The sequence below is a fragment of the Salmo salar genome, chromosome 18 (assembly GCF_965601325.2).
Source record: "Salmo salar chromosome 18, fSalSal1, whole genome shotgun sequence".
NCBI lineage: Eukaryota > Metazoa > Chordata > Actinopteri > Salmoniformes > Salmonidae > Salmo > Salmo salar.
Genome location: NC_138308.1, coordinates 94,531,127 through 94,556,153, shown reverse-complemented (window position 1 = coordinate 94,556,153; position 25,027 = coordinate 94,531,127). Strand labels below are relative to the sequence as shown.

General features: G+C 41.8%; 1 protein-coding gene across 2 annotated transcripts; it reads right to left on the bottom strand.

Annotated features, from left to right (window-relative positions):
* Positions 1–3,936: 3,936 nt before the first annotated feature.
* On the bottom strand, positions 3,937–24,155 carry LOC106560491 (uncharacterized). Of its 2 annotated transcripts, XM_014123466.3 has the most exons (4): positions 23,892–24,155; positions 23,691–23,763; positions 10,513–10,950; positions 3,937–9,785 (listed from the first exon to the last, which is right to left on the bottom strand). In XM_014123466.3, exons 3-4 carry the CDS (start codon positions 10,853–10,855, stop codon positions 7,864–7,866), a joined length of 2,265 nt encoding a protein of 754 aa, XP_013978941.3. In that variant the 5' UTR covers positions 10,856–10,950; positions 23,691–23,763; positions 23,892–24,155; the 3' UTR covers positions 3,937–7,863. The 2 variants fall into 2 exon arrangements, with proteins under 2 accessions (XP_013978941.3, XP_013978933.3); XM_014123458.3 differs by lacking the exon at positions 23,691–23,763.
* Positions 24,156–25,027: the final 872 nt, after the last annotated feature.

Sequence of the window (25,027 nt, the reverse complement as noted above, 5' to 3'; positions counted from 1 at the left end):
TTCGGTTACACATCCTTGGAATAGCAGAACAGCATAACCCGGTCGGGACGGCCCTTGCTGTGCTTGGTGAGCAGTTGGTCAAGTTCTGTTGTCAGAGGAGGAATGGAAATGTCAGGGTGAACCGACGACCTGACGAACCCGCCACGTATGTTGACTCTGCCTGAGTGCCTGTCGGAGGTGGGGTGAGGAGTACTGGAAAGGTGTGACTCCAGGTTACAATAGGCCATCTGGAACAACATCAACATTGCTGTAATGTTTCAGAACATGAAATGTGTGTTCTTTAAAAAATATATATATATATATATATATATATATATATATATTATACATACATATCGATATATTTATTAAATCTTTTTTTTAGGGGGTGGATCAGCATTAATATTGCTGATAGATTGTTGCTTCCATCAATGTAATTGTCTGCATCATTTCCAATCACCCATATATTTTTGGGGTAACAAACTCAGCAAAAAAAAAAAAAAAAACATCCCTTTTTCAGGACCCTGTCTTTCAAAGATAATTCGTAAAAATCTAAATAACTTCACAGATCTTCATTGTAAAGGGTTTAAATACTGTTTCCCATGCTTGTTCAATGAACCATAAACAATTCATTAACATGCACCTGTGGAACGGTCGTTAAAACACTATGAAAACTTAGGACACTAAAGAGGCCTTTCTACTGACTCTGTCAGACCATTTTATTGGTAAACTAAAAGGTAATGTAAAAGTAAAAAAAAAATTGTGATCCAATATGTAATATCTTATCATAATTTGGTTTTAATCCAGAGAGGTTAGTAAAAGTATCTAGATCCTCTATGAGACTGTGGATGGATTCTAATTGTGGTTTTAAAAGAAAACCTGAATCATCAGCGTACAACGACACCTTTGTTTTTTAGCCACAGGTTTCTAATCCCTTAATATTATTGTTGGATCTAATATTAACAGCTAACATTTCGATGGCAATAATAAATAGATATGCCGATAGTGGACAACCTTGTTTTACTCCTCTTGACAGTTTAAAACTTTCTGAGATGCAACCATTATTTACTATTTTACTCCTAGTGTTACTATACATAACTTTAACCCATTTTATAAGAGATCCTCCAAAATTGAAATGTTCCAGGCATTTATATATTAACTTCAGTCGTACTTTATCAAAAGCCTTTTCAAAGTCAGCTACGAACACCAGGCCTGGTGTCCCCGATATTTCATAGTGTTCTATTGTTTCCAGTACTCTCCAATGTATCGTCCATGTAAAAAAACCTGTCTGATTAGGTTGAATAATATCTGACAAAACTTTTTTAATTCTGAGTGCTATGCATTTAGCTAGAATTTTTGCATCACAACACTGAAGTGTAAGAGGCCTCCAATTGTTTAAGTGGACTGGATCTTTATATATACCACTTTGGTCCTGTTTCAGTAATAATGATTTCAGACCTTCTTGTTGCGTGTCTGATAATCTACCGTTTATATAGGAGTGGTTAAAACATGGTAATAATGGTCCTCCTCTGATTATATCAAAAAAAGTTTGGTATACTTCCACTGGTATGCCATCCAGCCCTGGAGTTTTCCCAGCCTTAAAGGCTTTAATTGCATGAAGAAGTTCCTCCTCTGTAATTTGGCCTTCACATGAGTCTTTCTGTACAGATGTTAATTTTACATTATTAATAGGAAAAAAATCCATACAATCAGCTTCGGTTAGTGGAGATGGAGGAGACTGAAATGAAAACATATTCTTAAAGTACTTTACTTCCTCTTTCAAAATATAATTTGGTGAATCATGAGTGACTCCATTTGTAAAAAGTTTCAATACATTTTTTTGGTAGCATTTCTATGTTGAAGATTGAAAACTAATTTGGTGCATTTTCCCCCATATTCCATCCAGTTCGCTTTATTTTTTATAATATATTACACTGGATCTTTCTTGAATAAGTTCCTCCATTTCTTTTTGTTTTTCCTCTAACTTATTCTAAGCCTCTGTGGTACAGTTTTTATTGCTATCACAACATGTGTGTTCTCTTGTTTTGTACTGTTCTGTAGTTTCGACCCAATGATTCATCTGACAAACAAAGGACTTTGCGTCCTGCCGGCCCAAGCATGGATCAAAGCTGATGAGACATTCAATGACGTCATCTTCACAAATGAATCAACCGTATCCCTCGAACAACTTGCTCAAATATGCTACAGAAAAATAGGAAGAAGATCAAGCAAGCCGAGTCCCAAGCATCCCCTCAAACTCCATGTGTGGGGGGCAATTTCTCGCCAGGGACCAGGCCCATATTTGATTTTTTGATGGTAAGTTTAGCTATTTACAAAGAAAAAGGTACATAAAATATTGTAGCTTACACCTCACGGACTGCTATGTGTTCCACAATTCACTGTTGCCTCCTTTTTCAGGTATCATGGCTCGAGATTTCTTTGAGGAATGAAATCATCAATGAGATATGCTGGACCCTATGTGAGAGAGGTGTTTCTGGGAGATATGCTGGACCCTATGTGAGAGAGGTGTTTCTGGGAGATATGCTGGACCCTATGTGAGAGAGGTGTTTCTGGGAGATATGCTGGACCCTATGTCAGAGAGGTGTTTCTGGGAGATATGCTGGACCCTATGTGAGAGAGGTGTTTCTGGGAGATATGCTGGACCCTATGTCAGAGAGGTGTTTCTGGGAGATATGCTGGACCCTATGTGAGAGAGGTGTTTCTGGGAGATATGCTGGACCCTATGTGAGAGAGGTGTTTCTGGGAGATATGCTGGACCCTATGTGAGAGAGGTGTTTCTGGGAGATATGCTGGACCCTATGTGAGAGAGGTGTTTCTGGGAGGTATGCTGGACCCTATGTCAGAGAGGTGTTTCTGCTGGACCCTATGTGAGAGAGGTGTTTCTGGGAGATATGCTGGACCCTTTGTCAGAGAGGTGTTTCTGGGAGGTATGCTGGACCCTATGTCAGAGAGGTGTTTCTGGGAGATATGCTGGACCCTATGTGAGAGAGGTGTTTCTGGGAGATATGCTGGACCCTATGTGAGAGAGGTGTTTCTGGGAGGTATGCTGGACCCTTTGTCAGAGAGGTGTTTCTGCTGGACCCTATGTGAGAGAGGTGTTTCTGGGAGATATGCTGGACCCTTTGTCAGAGAGGTGTTTCTGGGACCACATCGTTTCTTTCTAGGTAGGATTATAGCAATATTTTGTTATGTTTAGGCCTATTTACATGTATATTTCTAGTATTGTACTTAATGTTGGCTGCGAGGCTAAATGTATTTTTTCCTTCTCCAAATGCAGACAATGACCCAAAACACACTGCCGCCCGGGTTTGCATTGCAAATGAGGGAATAAACTGGGTCAAGAGGCCAGCAGATTAAGTGGACCTTGATCTAGTTAAATAAAAGACCTACAACACTTTTAACAGCACATTACTCAACACTAGTGAGACTCATGTAGCCTACAGTATATCTAAACATATTTTTCTCATGTCTACATGTAGGTCTCCTGATTTATACCCGATCCAACTTGTTTGGCATCAACTGAAAACATTAATCCGTAACTCTGCCAAGCCGACAGGCAAAGATGAACTGGTGAAGGGCATCAAGACGTTTTGGATTAAGAAACTGACGATACAACAATGCAACAAATACATTGATCATCTCAGCAAAGTTTTACCCGTGGTTGTGGGGGAAAGTGCAACTAAAATGTATCTGAGATTTTGACCGTAATTGAAATAAGCATCTGCATTTTGAAAGTATTTTTTATCGTTATTTTATTAACGAAAACATAAAGATGTTGATGAACAAATACTGTACAGTATACAATTTGATTATTATTATTTTTTTAAAGCACAATCTTTTTATGCATTTTTTTGTGAGGGAAAATCTGGTCTGTGATATTGAGTTAGAAATGGTGTTCAATGTCACAAATAATTTAACACACACAACATGAGCAGATTAACTTGGTCAAAACATTTATTTATCTATCAGAAAGAATGTTGGTACTTATTTATTTTGATCCAAAGCCACGAATGAGTGAGTCACTCAGCTTTATGCTGACAAATCCTCACTGGACTCTCTTCATTCGGTGTCTTCTTTACATCAGCAACCGTGTTTCAGAAACTCACTTTATTTGTCATCAGGTTATCATAATCCATGCTATGGGTGGAGTTAGAAATAACGAACTGAGATTAGGAGCACACTCTTAAAGGGAGTGCTCCTACCTGTATAAAAGACACCTGTCCACATAAGCAATCAATCAGATTCCAAACTCTCCACCATGGCCAAGACCAAATAGCTCTCCAAGGATGTCAGGGACAAGATTGTAGACCTACACAAGGCTGGAATGGGCTACAAGACCATCGCCAAGCAGCTTGGTGAGAAGGTGACAACAGTTGGTGCGATTATTCGCAAATGGAAGAAACACAAAAGAACTGTCAATCTCCCTCGGCCTGGGGCTCCATGCAAGATCTCACCTCGTGGAGTTGCAATGATCATGAGAACGGTGAGGAATCAGCCCAGAACTACACGGGAGGATTTTGTCAATGATCTCAAGGAAGCTGGGACCATAGTCACCAAGAAAACAATTGGTAACACACTACGCCGTAAAGGACTGAAATCCTGCAGCGCCCGCAAGGTCCCCCTGCTCAAGGAAGCACATATACATGCCCGTCTGAAGTTTGCCAATGAACATCTGAATGATTCAGAGGACAACTGGGTGAAAGTGTTGTGGTCAGATAAGACCAAAATGGAGCTCTTTGGCATCAACTCAACTTGCCGTGTTTGGAGGAGGAGGAATACTGCCTATGACCCCAAGAACACCATCCCCACCGTCAAACATGGAGGTGGAAACATTATGCTTTGGGGGTGTTTTTCTGCTAAGGGGACAGGACAACTTCACCGCATCAAAGGGATGATGAACGGGGCCATGTACCGTCAAATCTTGGTTGAGAACCTCCCCTCAGCCAGGGCATTGAAAATGGGTCGTGGATGGGTATTCCAGCATGACAATGACCCAAAACACATGGCCAAGGCAACAAAGGAGTGGCTCAAGAAAAAGCACATTAAGGTCCTGGAGTGGCCTAGCCAGTCTCCAGACCTTCATCCCATAGAAAATCTGTGGAGGGAGCTGAAGGTTCGAGTTGCCAAACATCAGCCTCGAAACCTTAATGACTTGGAGAAGATCTGCAAAGAGGAGTGGGACAAAATCCCTCCTGAGATGTGTGCAAACCTGGTGGCCAACTACAAGAAACGTCTGACCTCTGTGATTGCCAACAAGGGTTTTGCCACCAAGCACGAAGTCATGCTTTGTAGAGGGGTCAAATACTTATTTCCCTCATTAAAATGCAAATCAATTTATAACATTTTTGACATGCGTTTTTCTGGATTTTTTGTTTTTATTCTGTCTCTCACTGTTCAAATAAACCTACCATTAAAATTATAGACTTATCATTTCTTTGCCACATGGCCTCAATATCCAAATATTGAAAGTGTGTATGGGCGACGGAGAGAAACAAAATGGTGCAGTTTGAGGCCATGTGGCGGAGAGATCTGGAGATGGAGGTGTGAGCAGGTGGGTCTGGAGACGGAAGTGTGAGCAGGTGGGTCTGGGCAGGTGTGATGTAGTTGATCTGGAGATGGAGGTGTGAGCAGGTGGGTCTGGAGATGGAGGTGTGAGCAGGTGGGTCTGGAGACGGAGGTGTGAGCAGGTGGGTCTGGAGACGGAGGTGTGAGCAGGTGGGTCTGGAGATGGGGGTGTGAGCAGGTGGGTCTGGAGACGGAGGTGTGAGCAGGTGGGTCTGGAGATGGGGGTGTGAGCAGGTGGGTCTGGGCAGGTGTGATGTAGTTGTTGTTTGCATGTATATGTTTTGAATTGTCTAAACATTTTAAAATAGAGAAACCAAAAGCCCACCTTGCCTAATTTTAGAAAATCGTCAGTCCACATGTCAAGTGTGTTTGCACCATTATATTTACCCAAGTTCTCTCTCAACTCCAGGACCACCGCCAGCAATGTTGTTGTTGTTGTTGCCTGATGCAGGACTCTAGTGCCAGAGAAGAGAGACTCTCAGACTGAAAACACATCCATTAATTCAGGAAAATATAGTCAATTCCTGTCACAGTTTAGACTACGGATAAATCAGCGTTCTAACTCCCCCTTGTGACAGTGTGGTGCAATGACAGAATGCCACCATCTACTACAAATGGTCGCAGCATAAACTCAAAACTTTTAATTGAGGAACCACTGCATGTGTGAGTGGGACCAGTGGACTCAATAGGTTGAGTGAATGATGAGTGAATGATGAGAGGATGTCATCAACTTTCTTGATAAAATAGTCCACAGGAGGAGGGAAAATAGTTTCTAGGGTTAGAGGCAGAAGCTTGACATTTAGAGTGATAGAAAGTGGCTTTAGCAGTGGATACAAAGGTAGAGAAGAGAGAGTGAAGGGATGATAGGTCCTCCGAAAGTATTCCAAATTTTCGCTCAGCTGCCCGTAGCTCTGTTCTGTAAGCTAGCAATGAGTCACTCAGCCACGGAGCAGGAGGGAAGGACCGAGCCAGACGGGAGGTAATATGGGACAGAATGAGGAGATGGACAGGTGAGTGAGGGATAAAGTAGAAAATCTCCATTTAGGAGAAATGAGTAACCCTGTGCCACCACCGCAACGACCAGACGCTCTCAGACTATAAGAGAACACACAGTAAGATGCAGAGAGCAGCTGGAGTAGTATCTGGGATAATCTATGTTTCCGTCAGCGCAAAAAGTCTAGAGACTGAAGGGCAGTATAGGCTTAGAAGGGTTGCAGCCAAGCTTCAGGGATTCATCTGATATCACATCAGTCACCGGCTTCATTAATAAGTGCATCGACAACGTCGTCCACACAAACCGTAGGTACATACCCCAACCAGAAGTCATGCATTACAGACAACATCCGCACTGAACTAAAGACTAGAGCTGATGCATTCAAAGAGCGGAACGCTTATAAGGAATCCTACACCTTCTGACGAACCATAAAAAAGGCAAAGCGTCAATACAGGAATAAGATAGAATCCTACTACACCGGCTCTGACGCTCGTCTGCACTGATACGATAAATTGTGCAATATTTAATGTAATAAATAAGATTAACTGTCATAAATCTGTCTGAATTTGAGTGTTACATTTCTCCAACTTTCCCTCAGCTGTTTAGCAAAACAGTGGTGCCCACTTCGTTGTTATTTTAACTGCAGAGGGGTAAAGCAGGATCAATGAGTTAGCCAGCTAACTTTGATAAGCAACCAGAGGGGTACACTACAAAGCAGGATCAATGAGTTAGCAAACTAACTTTGATAAGCAACCAGAGGGGTATACTACGTAGCTGGTTTGAGGAGTTAGCCAGCTAACTTTGATAAGCAACAAGAAATAACTATTGATTTTCTAATTCACTTAGTACCCTACACTTAGATATACGGTTTTGTGGTTGTTGAGTCAATTAGACCATAACCCTTTCATACTTCTCTTTCTAACACGTTATTTCAGAATATTTTGGCAAGTTAAATGACTAACTGCCAAGTTAAATGACTAACTTGCCAAATCATACAATCATTCGTACTTCTGTTTACAAAATGAACAAGTAGCTTCAGGCAAATTACATACATTAGCTCAATAGTTTGACATCTTGCATCCATTTATCAATCTAAAAGCCTTTTAGTGTTTTACAATTCTCCCATCCCTTAGTTGTTTACCTGTTGTTGTCTGAACTTTCATGAACAAAGCAGCAACAGCCAACATAAATACATTATATCATTACTGTGACATTGGACTGAGCAGGATCTTGGGTGTATCTCAATACTCTCTTAGTCCCCTCTCTGTGTCCTCATTTACTTTCTTTCTTCCTTTGTCTTGTTTTTATTCTTTGTGGTTGTTTTTAACATGCCTCAGCAGATTAGTCTTCTGAGTGAATCTTTTACCACAGACTGAGCAGCCATGTTGTTTCTCTCCTGTGTGAATCCGTTTGTGTTTGATTAGGTTCCTCTTGACACTAAATATTTTCCCACAGTCGCCACAGCTAAATTGTTTCTCTCTTGTGTGAGTCCGTATGTGTCTCCTTAGGACCACCTTCTGACTGAAGCTTCTCCCACAGTCGCCACAGCTAAATGGTTTCTCTCCTGTGTGAGTCCGTATGTGTCTCCCTAGGACACCCTTCTGACTGAAGCTTCTCCCACAGTAACAACAGCTAAATGGTTTCTCTCCTGTGTGAGTCAGTATATGCTTATTTAGGTGGTCCTTCAGAGTGAAGCTTTTCCCACAGTCACAACAGCTAAATGATTTCTCTCCTGTGTGAGTCAGTATGTGCCTCCCTAGGACACCCTTCTGACTAAAGCTTTTCCCGCAGTCAAAGCAGCTAAATGGTTTCTCTCCTGTGTGAGTACGTATATGATTATTAAGGTGGGCCTTCTGACTGAAGCTTTTCCCACAGTCACCACAGCTAAATGGTTTCTCTCCTGTGTGAGTCAGTATATGCACAGTTAAGTGCTTCTTCAGACTGAAGCTTTTCCCACAGTCACCACAGATAAATAATTTCTCTCCTGTGTGAATCAGTATATGTGCCTTAAGGGATCCCTTCTGATTAAAGCTCTTCCCACAGTCACCACAAATAAATGGTTTCTCTCCTGTGTGAGTCAGTAGATGCACGGTTAAGTGTTCCTTACGATAAAAGTTTTTCCCACAGTCACCACAGCTAAATGGTTTCTCTCCTGTGTGAGTCCATATATGTTTGGTTAGGGATCCCTTGTGTCTGAAGCTTTTATCACAGTCTTCACAGCTAAATGGTTTCTCTCCTGTGTGAATCAATATATGCCTTCCTAGGTCCCCCTTCTGACTGAAGCTTTTCCCACAGTAACCACAACTAAATGGTTTCTCTCCTGTGTGAATCAGTTTATGCATGGTTAGGTTATTCTTGATACTGAAGCTTTTCCCGCAGTCACCACAGCTGAATAATTTCTCCCCTGTGTGAGTCCGTATATGCATGGTTAGGTTCTCCTTGCGATAGAAGCTCTTCCCACAGTCACCACAGATAAATGATTTCTCTCCTGTGTGCATCCTGATGTGTCTGGACAGATATTTTTTTAGTTTGAAGGTCTTGCCACAAACAGGGCAGGTGAAGGGTTTTACACCGTGACAGAGTTGGACATGGGCCTTCAGTTTACAGGTAGAGTTGTAGTGTTGTTTGCAGAATCTACATTCACTGGGTCTCTTCTTGGTGAGAGTCACATGTCTCTGCAGATCAGCTTTCAGAGCAAATGTTTCACCACAGTCACGGCAGCTGTGAGTTTTTATCGATGTGAGGCTGAGTTTGGAACACTGTTTCCCCATTGACGTGTTCGGATCCAATGGTGGACTGCTGTCAAGTCCTACTGTGTAACTGCTTACAGCTGAGCTGTGGCTGGAGGCATTGTTTTGATTATCTGGAGGGTCACAGGGAATGTAAAGACCATTAATATGGGTCACAGTGCCAAAAGGTTTGCGATCCACTGGTTTAGAGTCACTCTCTCTGTTCTCCACAGTCTGGGTTTGGGGAAGAGTCAAGGACTGAAGTGGGTCCATCTGATCACATTCACTTTTCACACAGGAAGGAGTGAATATGGAGTCTTTGGTAACAAAGAGCCCTTCAAGCTGCTCTTCCTCCTGACTGGTCCTGACTTCCTCCTGTTCCTCTTTAATCTGTGTGGGCTCTGGGTCCTCCTGCCCCGGACTGGGGCTCCACTCCTGCTCACAGTGCTGCTGCTCAGGGGGAACCTCCTCTTCAGAGACAGAGAGCTGCAGGGAGTCTGGAGGGAAGGAGAGGAGGGTAGAGGTTATCTATATACCACATAATTAAATAGAACATTTGAATCATACACATGAATTATAGATCTCTATGATTAAAAAAATTAAATGTAAACATGCTTTTTTTGGCATGGATGTCTATGAGCGACGCAGCCTTAAAACACAGCCTTTAAACATGTCTGAGTGAAGTTATCTAGGTACTTGCTCTCATTCACTTGGGTTTTCATTCCTATTATGGAACACACCGTGGCCAACATGTACAAAACTCGCTAAACAAAATATTGGTTTGTGTTAAAAAACAAATACAAAAATTGAAAGTGTATGTGTTGTATTTGTAAAGTTATTTAGGAAAATTATTAAGTTTTGTTTTCGAGGTTTCCAAAACCTTATTGCAATCAAAGATCAATTGTTTCTAGATAAAAATGTTTCACACTTGACCAAATCATCGTCCTCAGCTAAATCAAAATGGATGTTGAATTACTTCAATGTAGCACTGGAGTCAGAAGGGCAACATAAGGATGAACTTTCTGGAAATAGAATTTTATTCAACATTCGTCAATGGAAAAAATGTGTGACGATGCTGTCCAAGCATTGGTACGTCAGTGCTACTTTTATCCAATCACAGTAAAAGTATTTTAAAAAAACTACTACTTAAAATTGTCTGAAAGCCTGAAGAGTTTATTAATTTACTAGAACTATAGCTAACTATCAGTAGATATTCATACTAACCTATTCTACATAGTTTTATCTCTGGTGTCCTCCCCAGCAGTCTCCGTAGCAGATCATTCTCTTCCTGGTACTCTGCTACAGTTTCCTCAACTTTCCCGAAAATCTCCATAGCAGCAGACGCCGTTAAACATTCATTTAACAACACACGAAACGACTGTAGTTTAGACGTTTTCAGTGGACTGAGAGTTGGGTGTTCAGCTAATATGGCTTCTTGATGTGGGTCCATCTGATCACATTCACTTTTCACACAGGAAGGAGTGAATATGGAGTCTTTGGTATCAAAGAACCCTTGAAGCTGCTCTTCCTGCTGACTGGTCCTGACTTCCTCCTGTTCCTCTTTCATCTTTCTGGTCTCTGGATCCTTCTGTCCCAGACTGGGGCTCCACTCCTGCTGCTCAGGGGGAACCTCCTCTTCAGAGACAGAGAACTGCAGGGAGTCTGGAGGGAAGGAGAGGAATAGCAGAGGTAATTTATATGCTACAGAATTAAATAGAACACTTAAATGATAGATCTCTGATCTACAGTGCTTTCGGGAAGTATTATTCTACAAGCCTTATTCTACAATAAATATTAAAAAAAAGAAGTAAATCCTCAGCAATCTACATACAATAACCCATAATGACAAAGTGAAAACAGGTTTTTAGAAATTTGTGCAAATGTATTAAACCAAAAAAAACGGAAATACCTTATTTACATACAGTACCAGTCAAAAGTAAATTTGGACACACCTACTCATTCAATGGTTTTTCTTCATTTCTTACTATTTTCTACATTGTAGAATAATCGTGAAGACATCAAAACTATGAAATAACACATGGAATCATGTATGTAACCAAAAACAAGTGTTAAAATAAATCAAAATATATTTGAGATTCTTCAAAGTAGCCACCCTTTGCCTTGATGACAGCTTTGCACATTCTTGGCATTCTCTCCCGAGTCTGAGGTCCTGTTTTTGCTTTGTCATTATGGGGTATTGTGATGTCATTATGGGGTATTGTGATGTCATTATGGGGTATTGTGATGTCATTATGGGGTATTGTGATGTCATTATGGGGTATTGTGTGTAGATTGATGACGGAAAAAAAACTATTTAAACAGTTTTAGAATAACTCTATAACGTAACAAAATTAAGGGGGGGAAAAAATCAAGGGGTCTGAATACCTTCCGAATGCACTGTACATGCCTTTCTAATTATTTTAGAATGCAAAGATAAATCAATCGCTTTTAGCTGTTCTCACTAACAGCAAATTATTCCATCTTGTTATTATATTTAGCTAACCGGTTTATTTTTTTAATGAATAAGAGTCTCAAGGCTTTTGCTTTCTTGTAATCCAAATACATACACCACTAGAAAACAGTATCTATTCATGGTCGAAAGTCTGTGAGGATAAGCACATTCTCAAGTCAAGTTAATGTTTTTATAAATGTTGAGTTTTGTGTGAAAAATTGGCATAAGCATGTTTTGGGGTTCATAAATGAGGCACCTAATGCTCTGTGGCTACGTCAGGAATGAAGTTACAGTTCTAAGTAACAATATTACAGTGATTTATTTCAGCAGTATGTATGTAAAAAAAATCCCTGCTACTGCTATCAACTATCAAACTTAGTTTGAAGTGTTTTTGAGGAACTTTCGACTTGCAATGCAGCATTTCCTATAGCGGCCCAACCGTTTCCATTCATGGATTTCGACACTGCTAGCTAATTATGCTAACTCTAGGCTGAAGAAAACAATGGTTTATTGTAGATTCTGACACCATGGGCCTTCTGACACAAATCCATTGTAAGGGGCATTTCACCCCAAATATGATTTTATCCCTTTGATAAACTATCCCTGAAGAGTTCTACTTTGTCCTCTCTGCCACAACATATATTCAGACACTGGTCTCATCACAGAAAGAATTAAGTTATCGTTGATGTATTGAATCACCATTTTATTTCAGCGGGCTCTCTCTTTTTGAAAGAACTTCTAAACTTATTCACAATGATACTGGGCTGGATGCTGACAGGAGAAACCTGCTGAATGATCAGAGAAATGATAGTCAAAGCAATTCTTTTTAGGCTATTTACAGAAAAACAAGTGCTGGATGCTTTGCTAGCAATAGACAACAAGAAATCCACAGCAGCTGACCAATTTGGATCCCGGTTTGTTTAAGTGCGCAGTGCCCATCATTGTTGGCTCAATAACCCACTTTTTATTTTGTATTTAACGTTATCAGGAAATATTCCATAAGTATGGAAATCAGCTGTTGTTCTGCCTCTCCATAAGAACGGGACAGTACAGATCTTCATCGCCCCATTTCAAGGCTTCCTGTCTAGATAAGATTCTAGAATCCCTGGTCAAATGTACAACTTTGCTCTTTTTTTTTTATCTGAGAAATGTATTTTGAGTGTAAACCAATCAGGGTTTCGTCCTGGGGCATCCAATCAGGGTTTAGGGCTGGGCATCCAATCAGGATTTAGTCCTGGGGGCATCCAATCAGGGTTTAGTCCTGGGGCATCCAATCAGGGTTTAGTCCTGGGGCATCCAATCAGGGTTTAGTCCTGGGGCATTGTCATGATGTTGGCCTGTGGGTAAGGTTTATGACCCCCCCCCCCCCCCATAAATACCTTTCTCCCTTCCCCTCAATATTTGTGACCCAACTGAAGGACTTGAATAGCCTGTGTTAAATACAGAGTCTGGGAACATCAAACAAATGGGGAAAAGGAACCATATTTTGGTAATAAAACCAGTTGGAAATATGCTTGGGAACGTAATGAGTATGGATGTCAGTTCGTTGTCATCTGAGACATTATGACTGATGACAGGACAACAAACTGTACCTGAGAAAGTTATCAGAGTAACATGGAATTGTTATGCAATTGAAATGTTTGATATTGAAATTGTTTGTTAGGAGATTAAATGTAATTTTAGCTTCCAAATGAGAGAATTGGGTTTTCATAAGGAAAGTGCCCTGCTTGATCAGTGGCCCACCCCTGTGAAGAGACAGGGGTTATAAACGATGAAACACACCCTTCCCCCTCTCCACTATATAAGCCTTTGACGAAAAGATAACCACATGTTCCAGTACGTGAGGTCTGCAGCCTCTACGTTAGAAGGACACACATGTCAAGTACAGAACTAAGCCAACCTCGGCGTGAGCTATGGTATGAACTGGTATGAACTTTGAGCTTATTCACTACAGAAGTGATACTTCCTAGCCGTTGAGTTAGCTGTAGACGGGGGCTAGGAAAGGACGGACGACGGATCCAGTCTAACAGACAGACGAAGATACCACCACGTATCCAATTTACCACCAGTGACATTCTTCCGAGTACAGGAAGGTCTGTTGGCCAACCCGGCCAGCATCTACGACCAATCTACCGAAGCGCAGCTCAGAGTAAATATTTATTGCATTTTCCTTTTCCAAATGGGCGGTAATTTAGAATGCATAAGATAATGTATTTACGATAGCATAGCTGCTGTTTCTGTGTTCCTAAATCTTCCCGCTCTTTCATTCAAGCCCAACCCCCTTTCCTTTGTGTAACCAGCCATGATACAGGTTCCGTCCACCAGGACGTTTTTGTATGACATCATATGTATTCGGTGTATTTGTAATTCTGTGTGATTAGTTTAGGTATTTAGTAAAAAGATAATTAAACCCAATTTTGTATTGCTGATTCAACTTGTTAGCCAGGGTTCGTGAAGATAGCCAAGAATTTACAACTTTCATTATGAGACTGAAAATAAGATAAGGGTTAATATTGACTGCTATCGATGTAAAGTATTACTAAGTATTTTAAGAGTTTATTCGGAAGATAACGTCTCTATAAACGTTCTTCCGTGGTGCCCCGACTTTCTAGTTAATTACATTTACATGATTAGCTTAATCAGGTAATATTAATTAGAGAAAGAATTTTATAGGTTAGCATGTCATATCACGTAATCCGGCATAGCCAAAGACACGACAGCATCCATTCAGGGTTTAGTCCGGGGCATCCAATCAGGGTTTAGTCCTGGGGCATCCAATCAGGTAGCACTATTACAGCATCCATGTTAGTCGTTAATGAGATTCTAAAATGACATGTGCTGCTTTGTTTGTGGACCTGTCTAAAGCTTTTGATACTGTCGATCATGCTATTTAATTGAATAAAGTTTTCCTCGATAAGCCTGAGGTCTGACGCCTGTTCATGGTTTCATGATTATATCAGTGGCAGAACTCAGGCCATCGTGATTGATGGGGTTAAGTCAGAATTTCCTGAAGTACATCAAGGTGTTCTGAAGGACCTGTTCTTTTCACTATTTATATAAATGCTATTGGTCAATCTGTTAAAAGTGGTACATTTAATCTCTATGCGGATGATACTATTATATTACGCAACTGCTGACCTGGCTGAGACAAGGCTGCAGTCTGATTACCCCCCTGCTGACCTGGCTGAGACAAGGCTACAGTCTGATTACCCCCCTGCTGACCTGGCTGAGACAAGGCTGCAGTCTGATTACCCCCCCTGCTGACCTGGCTGAGACAAGGCTGCAGTCTGAATACCCCCCCCCCCCCCCCCCTTGCTGGCCTGGCTGAGACAAGGCTACAGTCTGATTACCCCCCCTGCTGACCTGGCTGAGACAAGGCTACAGTCTGATTACCCCCCCTGCTGACCTGGCTGAGACAAGGCTGCAGTCTGATTACCCCCCCCCCCCCCCCTTGCTGGCCTGGCTGAGACAAGGCTACAGTCTGATTACCCCCCCTGCTGACCTGGCTGAGACAAGGCTACAGTCTGATTACCCCCCCTGCTGACCTGGCTGAAACAAGGCTGCAGTCTGATTACCCCCCCTGCTGACCTGGCTGAGACATGGCTGCAGTCTGATTACCCCCCCTGCTGACCTGGCTGAGACAAGGCTACAGTCTGATTACCCCCCTGCTGACCTGGCTGAGACAAGGCTACAGTCTGATTACCCCCCCTGCTGACCTGGCTGAGACAAGGCTACAGTCTGATTACCCCCCCTGCTGACCTGGCTGAGACAAGGCTACAGTCTGATTACCCCCCCTGCTGACCTGGCTGAGACAAGGCTGCAGTCTGATTACCCCCCTGCTGACCTGGCTGAGACAAGGCTGCAGTCTGATTACCCCCCCCCCCCTGCTGACCTGGCTGAGACAAGGCTACAGTCTGATTACCCCCCCTGCTGACCTGGCTGAGACAAGGCTACAGTCTGATTACCCCCCCTGCTGACCTGGCTGAGACAAGGCTGCAGTCTGATTACCCCCCTGCTGACCTGGCTGAGACAAGGCTGCAGTCTGATTACCCCCCCCCTGCTGACCTGGCTGAGACAAGGCTGCAGTCTGATTTTGCAGCTGGGCAGGAAGCCCTTACTGATTTAAAACTGCTACTTATTACGGGAAAAACTAAATACTTGTTGTTTTCAATTTCTCCTAAGATAGTCTCAGACGGATTACATCTTTACTCATCGGCTGGTTCTATAATCAAACGAGTCCCTGTATACAAATACTTTGGTACTCGGATTGACAATGATTTATCGTTTTTTTTTTTAAACATAGGAATGAGCTCGTTAATGGTCTTTCTTGTTTTACAGAAACAGATCGTGCATCTCTCTAGTCAGCAGGAAGCAGATTGTCCAATCAACCTTTCTACCTGTTCTTGATTATGGTGATACTATTTTATCAAAGTGCAGCTGCCTTTACTCTTAAACCCCTGGATGACGTTTGTCATGACGCCCTTCGGTTTTATCACAGGACACAGTTTTATTACTCACCACTGTTATTCTTTACCAGAAGGTTGGCTAGACCTCTGAAGTTACGTAGATCGCATCATTACTCTCATTTTGTTTACAAAGCCCTGCTCCACAAACTTCCAACTTTACCTAACATCACTGTTAAGATTTAAAATGACAAGTAATCAAACCCGTTCACAGGGTTGGTTAACTCTGGAGACTCCTTTGGTGTCTATAGATTTTGGTAAATCCGCCTTTAACTTCCTCGCACCTTACGTGTGGAATGATCTGCAATACACTTTAAAATTGGAGGAATTGGTGACTCTAGGGAATTTCAGACTGTTGCTAGGAGACGTTTTTACTGAAGAATGGCTGTTTTGCTTTTCGTGTGTTGTTGTGTATAACTAACTACATATTTTTTTATTTTACCTTTATTTAACTAGGCAAGTCAGTTAAGAACAAATTCTTATTTACAATGACGGCCTACCAGGGAACAGTGGGTTAACTGCCTTGTTCAGGGGCAGAACGACAGATTTTTACCATGTCAGCTCGGGGGATTCAATCTAGCAACTGAATCCCTAGAAACCTTTCGGTTACAGGTCCAATGCTCTAACCACTAGGATACCTGCCATATATATGAATGTGTATTTCAATATGCTTATTGTATGTGTATTGTATTGCTCAAAGATTATCTTAAATACCCCCCCCTCCCCAAAAATACCCCCCTCCTCAAAAAAGATAGACATATACACACATATATAAATAAACAACACTTGATCTTGACCCCCCCAGCTCTGACTTTGCTCATAACTATTTTAAGGAAAAGTGTACTTACTATGCCTGTGAGATGTGCTTGTCCCACCTAGCTATCTTAAAATGAATGCACTAACTGTGAATCGCTCTGGATAAGAGTTTGCTAAATGACTAATGAAAATTATGCTATAGAGGGCTCATCTGGAAAAGAGACCTTGGTCTCAGCATTGACTCCCTGTCAAAATTAAAGGTTAAATAAATAAAAATCACTACCTTCCATATGAGAATTAAGGAAGTACCGGCAAGTAAAGGTTGGTTGAAAATGTACCACGCTTTGAAAATGATCCAATAACGTCGTATGCAAGTACAGATTCAAATGATTGCATATCGACCGTTGCACATCAAAAAGTAATAACTGGGGACCAGTACGGGGGAAAAAAATGTATGAAATGTATGCATTCACTACTGCAAGTCGCTCTGGATAAGAGCGTCTGCTAAATTATTAAAATGTAAATGTCGGCTGACAGCAGCCGCATTTGTCAATCCGACGTCTGCATTGGCTTCGCGGAACAACGCAGAGCTGTTGTCAAGGAAGTTGTCAAAGGAAGTTGTCAAGGAAGTGAGTTTGTGTTTATACAAGACCTCCCGCCCTCACCTACCGTCAACCAATCATGTCAATGCGGAGCTATATGGCGCCATCCACATTGTCACAAAATTTGAAAGGTGCGCGGTGATGCTGTACAGAGCTCAATTTGCCCTTTTTTATTTTATTAAATTTTTTATTCATTATACAAAATTAACAACTTACATCCCTACATAAAACATGTCAAATAATAATAATAACAATACAGGTATAAACAAGAAAATACTAAATAATACAAATATATATATAAATAAGTATTATATATATATATTTTTTTTACATATGACAATTCTAGTGCAATTATATTCACTCTGAAAAAAATCTTAATGATCCAGGAAGATGTTATTCTTGTCGTTATTCACTAAGGATAATGTCTTTAAGAGATAATTAATGATATTATGGTATTATTAATTATGATATTATAATAAATGGTATTGCGCCGTCCCAACCTTCGCTCTCTCTCTCCCGCTACTCTCTCCTCTTCCATCCTATCATCTCTTCCCTCTGCTCAAACCTTCTCCAACCTATCTCCTGATTCTGCCTCCTCAACCCTCCTCCCCTCCCTTTCTGCATCCTTTGATTTTCTCTGTCCCCTATCCTCCAGGCCGGCTCGGTCCTCCCCTCCTGCTCCGTGGCTCGACGACTCATTACGAGCTCACAGAACAGGGCTCCGGGCAGCCGAGCGGAAATGGAGGAAAACTCGCCTCCCTGCGGACCTGGCATCCTTTCACTCCCTCCTCTCTACATTCTCCTCTGCTGCTAAAGCCACTTTCTACCACTCTAAATTCCAAGCATCTGCCTCTAACCCTAGGAAGCTCTTTGCTACCTTCTCCTCCCTCCTGAATCCTCCTCCCCCTCCCCCCCCCCTCCTCCCTCTCTGCGGATGACTTCGTCAACCATTTTGAAAAGAAGGTTGATGATATCCGATCCTCGTTTGCTAAGTCAAACGACACCGCTGGTCCTGCTCACACTGCCCTACCCTGTGCTTTGACCTCTTTCTCCCCTCTCTCTCCAGATGAAATCTCGCGTCTTGTGACGGCCGGCCGCCCAACAACCTGCCCGCTTGACCCTATCCCCTCCTCTCTTCTCCAGACCATTTCCGGAGACCTTCTCCCCTTCCTCACCTCGCTCATCAACTCATCCTTGACCGCTGGCTACGTCCCTTCCGTCTTGAAGAGAGCGAGAGTTGCACCCCTTCTGAAAAAACCTACACTCGATCCCTCCGATGTCAACAACTACAGACCAGTATCCCTTCTTTCTTTTCTCTCCAAAACTCTTGAACGTGCCGTCCTTGGCCAGCTCTCCTGCTATCTCTCTCAGAATGACCTTCTTGATCCTAATCAGTCAGGTTTCAAGACTGGGCATTCAACTGAGACTGCTCTTCTCTGTGTCACGGAGGCTCTCCGCACTGCTAAAGCTAACTCTCTCTCCTCTGCTCTCATACTTCTAGACCTATCTGCTGCCTTTGATACTGTGAACCATCAGATCCTCCTCTCCGAGTTGGGCATCTCCGGCGCGGCCCACGCTTGGATTGCATCCTACCTGACAGGTCGCTCCTACCAGGTGGCGTGGCGAGAATCTGTCTCCGCACCATGCGCTCTCACCACTGGTGTCCCCCAGGGCTCTGTTCTAGGCCCTCTCCTATTCTCGCTATACACCAAGTCACTTGGCTCTGTCATATCCTCACATGGTCTCTCCTATCATTGCTATGCAGACGACACACAATTAATCTTCTCCTTTCCCCCTTCTGATAACCAGGCGGCGAATCGCATCTCTGCATGTCTGTCAGACATATCAGTGTGGATGACGGATCACCACCTCAAGCTGAACCTCGGCAAGACGGAGCTGCTCTTCCTCCCGGGGAAGGACTGCCCGTTCCATGATCTCGCCATCACGGTTGACAACTCCCTTGTGTCCTCCTCCCAGAGTGCTAAGAACCTTGGCATGATCCTGGACAACACCCTGTCGTTCTCCACTGACATCAAGGCGGTGACCCGATCCTGTAGGTTCATGCTCTACAACATTCGCAGAGTACGACCCTGCCTCACACAGGAAGCGGCGCAGGTCCTAATCCAGGCACTTGTCATCTCCCGTCTGGATTACTGCAACTCGCTGTTGGCTGGGCTCCCTGCCTGTGCCATTAAACCCCTACAACTCATCCAGAACGCCGCAGCCCGTCTGGTCTTCAACCTTCCCAAGTTCTCTCACGTCACCCCGCTCCTCCGCTCTCTCCACTGGCTTCCAGTTGAAGCTCGCATCCGCTACAAGACCATGGTGATTGCCTACGGAGCTGTGAAGGGAACGGCACCTCCATACCTTCAGGCTCTGATCAGGCCCTACACCCAAACAAGGGCACTGCGTTCATCCACCTCTGGCCTGCTGGCCCCCCTACCTCTGAGGAAGCACAGTTCCCGCTCAGCCCAGTCAAAACCGTTCGCTGCTCTGACACCCCAATGGTGGAACAAGCTCCCTCACGACGCCAGGACAGCGGAGTCAATCACCACCTTCCGGAGACACCTGAAACCCCACCTCTTTAAGGAATACCTAGGATAGGATAAAGTAATCCTTCTAACCCCCCCCCCCCTTAAAAGATTTAGATGCACTATTGTAAAGTGGTTGTTCCAGTGGATATCATAAGGTGAATGCACCAATTTGTAAGTCGCTCTGGATAAGAGCGTCTGCTAAATGACTTAAATGTAAAATGTAAATGTAATAATTAAATTCTAATCAAAAATATTTGTAATTTTGGTATAGAATTCTGTAATTTTTGTTTGTGTATAAAGTATTCGGCAACAAGAAGGGAAAGAAAGCACAATAATTTCAATGGTCTTGTTATCACTGCAATAGTAACATATTATATCCTTCATGTCAAAAACATGGGTATGGTTCAAAAAGGTAAATAAGTATTTTTTTATTTTTTTTTCAAATCTATCACAGATTTTCACCTCCACAGATATGATCAATATCAGCAAATTTGGACAACATAGAATTACATGGATATATCTTATGTAGAATCTTAAAGTGCACTTCCTTAACTGTGTTTGGTATACAAGGCCATCACGCCATCACGTGATGGCCTTGTATACGTGACAATGTCAGGAATAAGCATGTTCCAGAATTTTCTCCCTCTAGGCATAAGTTGGTTCCGTGAATGAAAAAAAATGTGTCTTATGTATTTGTTACAACAAAATTTCTTAAAGCTCACGCCTTCCAATCTGAGTTCTGGATAAACTCTGTGATCATCACCAAAGCTAAGATGAGTTTTCATTAGTGTAGTTAGACCACTGGGAATGGCTTTGATCACAGAAATAAACTCTCTGAAAGGTATTGGAAACTCATTCAATGCTAGAATATTCCCCCTCTTTCCCCCTCTTCAATCCATTTTGCTTTTGATCTGTGCAAAACTGTTCTAATTCTAGTTGTAAAGATTTAGATACAGACTCTTCTTCTTGAGATAGATTATCTTTCTGTAGATAACTGTCAAGCTTGCTCATCAAAACCATTTTTCTCTTAAGATTCTTCAGGTGCTTCATGCTCTTTGGAACGTCTACAACTCTGACTTTATATTTGAAGAATTCCCCATCTACTTCCAGGACCCAAGTCTTTTCTTGCGATTTGATGTTTCCAATGAAAATAGGATCTTTAAGAAGTGTGTTGGTTAAAATGTCCAATATCTTTGAATACCTTTAGATTTTTTTTAGTAGCTTTTAAATTCAGGGAAATCAAATGAGGATCAGAAAAGGGAGCCAACTGATGATCTATATCTGTAACAAAACGGGAGAAATTAGGTTAATCTATTCTAGATTTTCATGACATATTTTTGTTGGTCCAGGTATAACCCTTTATATCCGGATTGAATTAACACCAGGCATCAACAGAGAGATCATTGCATAACGTTGTAACGAGATTGTTATTTTGAGAGCTTTGACTCATTCTAGGAGGAAAACGATCAGCAGATGCATCAGGTGTTTTGATTAAAATCCCCTGAGAGAATTAGAAAAGCCTCTGAGTATTTGTTTTGAGTAAACCCTCTCATTTTCTAGGAAGTTGGGCAAAAGGTGGTCTTATATGCATTGGCGAAAATCTGATATGAACTTTGGAGGGGACAATTACATGAAATTTTCTCAAGAGCAATTCCTGAGGGGGACACCAAAAGTAGTGCTGTAACACACAGCCTACATTATAATATGGTAAATGTATATTGAGGAACCAAAGAAATAAGGTGTTTGCCGTACTCCTAACTACCGGTACCCAAAACTACACAACTACTCACAACAGCAATACCATTGCCTTTAACAAATCTTAGTTCAGTCACCAGTTTAAGTTGAGAGTGGGGGTATCCATGGCATTTTCCAATTATGTTCCTATTTTACAAGTCAAAAAAATTGAGAACCATTCATAATGTTGCCAAACAAAGACTCAACAAGCTTACCTGACACTCCCTGTCTCTGCCAGTCTGTCCCTGCATATCTGTCCCCAACTCTGCTGTCTGTGTGCCATCTGTAGCCTGCTCTGCCTAATGACATCATTGTGAAACATTTCCATTAGAATTTCATTTCTTTCTTATGAACATTTTATCAACTAGTCTTTGAGATATTAGGCTACTAAGGTTCTTACTATGCGTTTTGGTGTATTGAAAAATATTCTGATGTCCGTCTTTTCTTTTTCTGCCATTTTTCTACCTGGCTGGCTGGCTACACACACCGGGTGTAGGTTATTTACAGTAGGAGATGGGCTTCTATCATCTTCAATCATTCTATTTGGGCTTCGATCTAAAAAGGTAGCTAGCAAATGTGAAACGGATTAAAATGACAAGAGTTGACAGCTGTATGAGTTCACCATTTACACAACATATGCTGCAACCTTTTGTAATTTTAATAGTTTGTTTCATATTGGCTGGCTTCCAACAATAGCTGAATTTGCAAAGCTAGCGAGCACCAATTCAGTTTCAGTGGTGTTTGCTATAATCTTTGCTACCCGGGTTAAATAAAGGTGAAATTAAATAAATAAAAGTTCCCTTGCGACAATTTAGCTTTTGCAACGAGACCATTAAATATATTTAAGACAATGGTAGATGAGAGTGTAGTTCTGTTCAGTTTGGACTTCAGTTTATCGCTAACCTTATCACAGGGACTTTGAAGCACTAACTTACATCATCTGCATGCTGATTCCATCTTTGACGACGCCACATAAATGGAATAGGTACTAGCTAGCTTAATAGTTAATATTTGCGCGCTAGCTCTGCATATTCAGCTAGTGTGTGTGCGCGATTGACTGGATTAACCTCACGTCAGTTACGTGCATTGAGTGCCTTTCAGACAGTAGATACGACCTCTCTGTTACCTAGCAAGCTAAGGAACTGGCAGTGGATCAAACCATTGTGAGGCAAAGGGTGGGGGTGGGGGGGGGGTTGCAATCTTTTGAAACTTAAAAATGCGCTATTAAGTGTCTATAATCAGCACAATTGCTTTCATTGCGTATTATTAATATTATTTAAATTACATAGTTATGTTTCAGAGATATATTGGGGGGGACAAATCATATTTTTCCCAGGATGGGGGGGTCGTGTGTCCCCCGGGATTTCCGCCCCTGCTTATATGGAGCATGTGTCCATACACATTACAGATGATGAAAATAGCATTGCCATGTTTTAACAGTTACTATGACCCATCTCCCATCCTGTGAAGACGTGGAATGTCGCATTTAAACTGGTTGATAAGCGTCAAAACACCAGCAGAATGGTTTGATCCATGACTGAAATAGGCCACGTCTCCACATTGTGACTTCCAAAATTTCAAATCACTTTCACACCAATGAGTTTCCCTGAAGGGCAAAGTCTGCGTTACTGCGTTTACAATATAACAATAAAGCTTTTCCTTTTTTTGTAAGATCTCTCAAACCCCTAGCATTAAAACAAACTCCTGCATTAAAAGACAAACTAGACAACAGATGTGAACAGATGTGAACAATAAAACAAATCTGGCCTGTGTGTGCCTCTGGAGGGGTCGCGAATTGCGCCACATCATCCATACAACGTCTACGACCACATTTTGGAGTCGAGCATAAATTGGCTCTTACCTGCCTTAAGACGTTACCGAGTGCAGATAGATAGCTGTACGCTATATCAATCAGCTTTTCGTGACAAAGACAACTGTAAAATTAAAACAAATAAAAAATAATAATAATTCTTTAAATTGTTGAAATGGTGATCTCTTACAAGTTTAATTAATTGAGTAGAACTATAGCTAGCTATAGGTATAACTTAATACGATTACGAACCTATTCTACATAGTTGTATTTCTGGTGTCCTCCGCAGCAGTCTCCGTAGCCGATCATTCTCCTCCTGGTACTCCACTACCGTTTTCTCAACTTCCCCAAAAATATCCACAGCAGCCGCCGTTAAACGCTCATTTAAAAACATACGCAACAACTGTAGTTTAGACATTTTCAGTCGACTTAGAATTGGGTAGCCTATTTAGTTCAGTCAATATGTCTTTCTTTACTCCACACAAGGAATGCAAAAACCAACAAACTCGTCTCCAATCCTACTTCCGTGTTGTAGTGAAATCATTTTAGAAAGAGTCAATAGTTCTAGTGAGGGTGAGCAGCGGCCCCAGCTGGATGGGAGTTTACTGTGCAAGGCAGCCTACAGACCACTAGTAAAGGAAAACGACGACTACATGTAGACAAACAGTGGTTATCATAAGTATAGGATGATCTGGGAGAATCAATTCTTCCCCAGGAGTCAACAGTTTATCATTACTCTATACAAGATGAAATCAATATCGTTAATGAGCAGCATTAGGTCAGAACTGATATGAAACACTATCGGAGAAATGCAATATGTTTTCTTGAAATCATATTTGAAATGGATCAATATTTTTTATATAATCTGGGCTTTTTTCTACAAGATCCAGACCAGTAATAAAATCAGGCTGGGGTGTGAATACTTTCTGAACTTTCTGAAGGCACCATATGACCGGTGTAGATTGTGTTATGTTTTGTAATGCTTATCTATGAACATAGGATTCATCTTTTATTCCCTGATAATGACAGGTAAAACTTCTGTAAACAAATGCTGTGATGCCCTACTTCTCCAACTCCTCTTTTACATGGGCAGACAATATAACAATCTCGTTTCACCAAAGCGTATAATATAAGGTAGATGCAATGTACAGTATAGCCTATGAGCTGGGCTAGCCAACTTTCATAATGTATAATAATGTACAGTATAGCCTATGGGCTGGGCTAGCCAACTTTCATAATGTATAATAATGTACAGTATAGCCTATGGGCTGGGCTAGCCAACTTTCATAATGTATAATGTACAGTATAGCCTATGGGCTGGGCTAGCCAACTTTCATAATGTATAATGTACAGTATAGCCTATGGGCTGGGCTAGCCAACTTTCATAA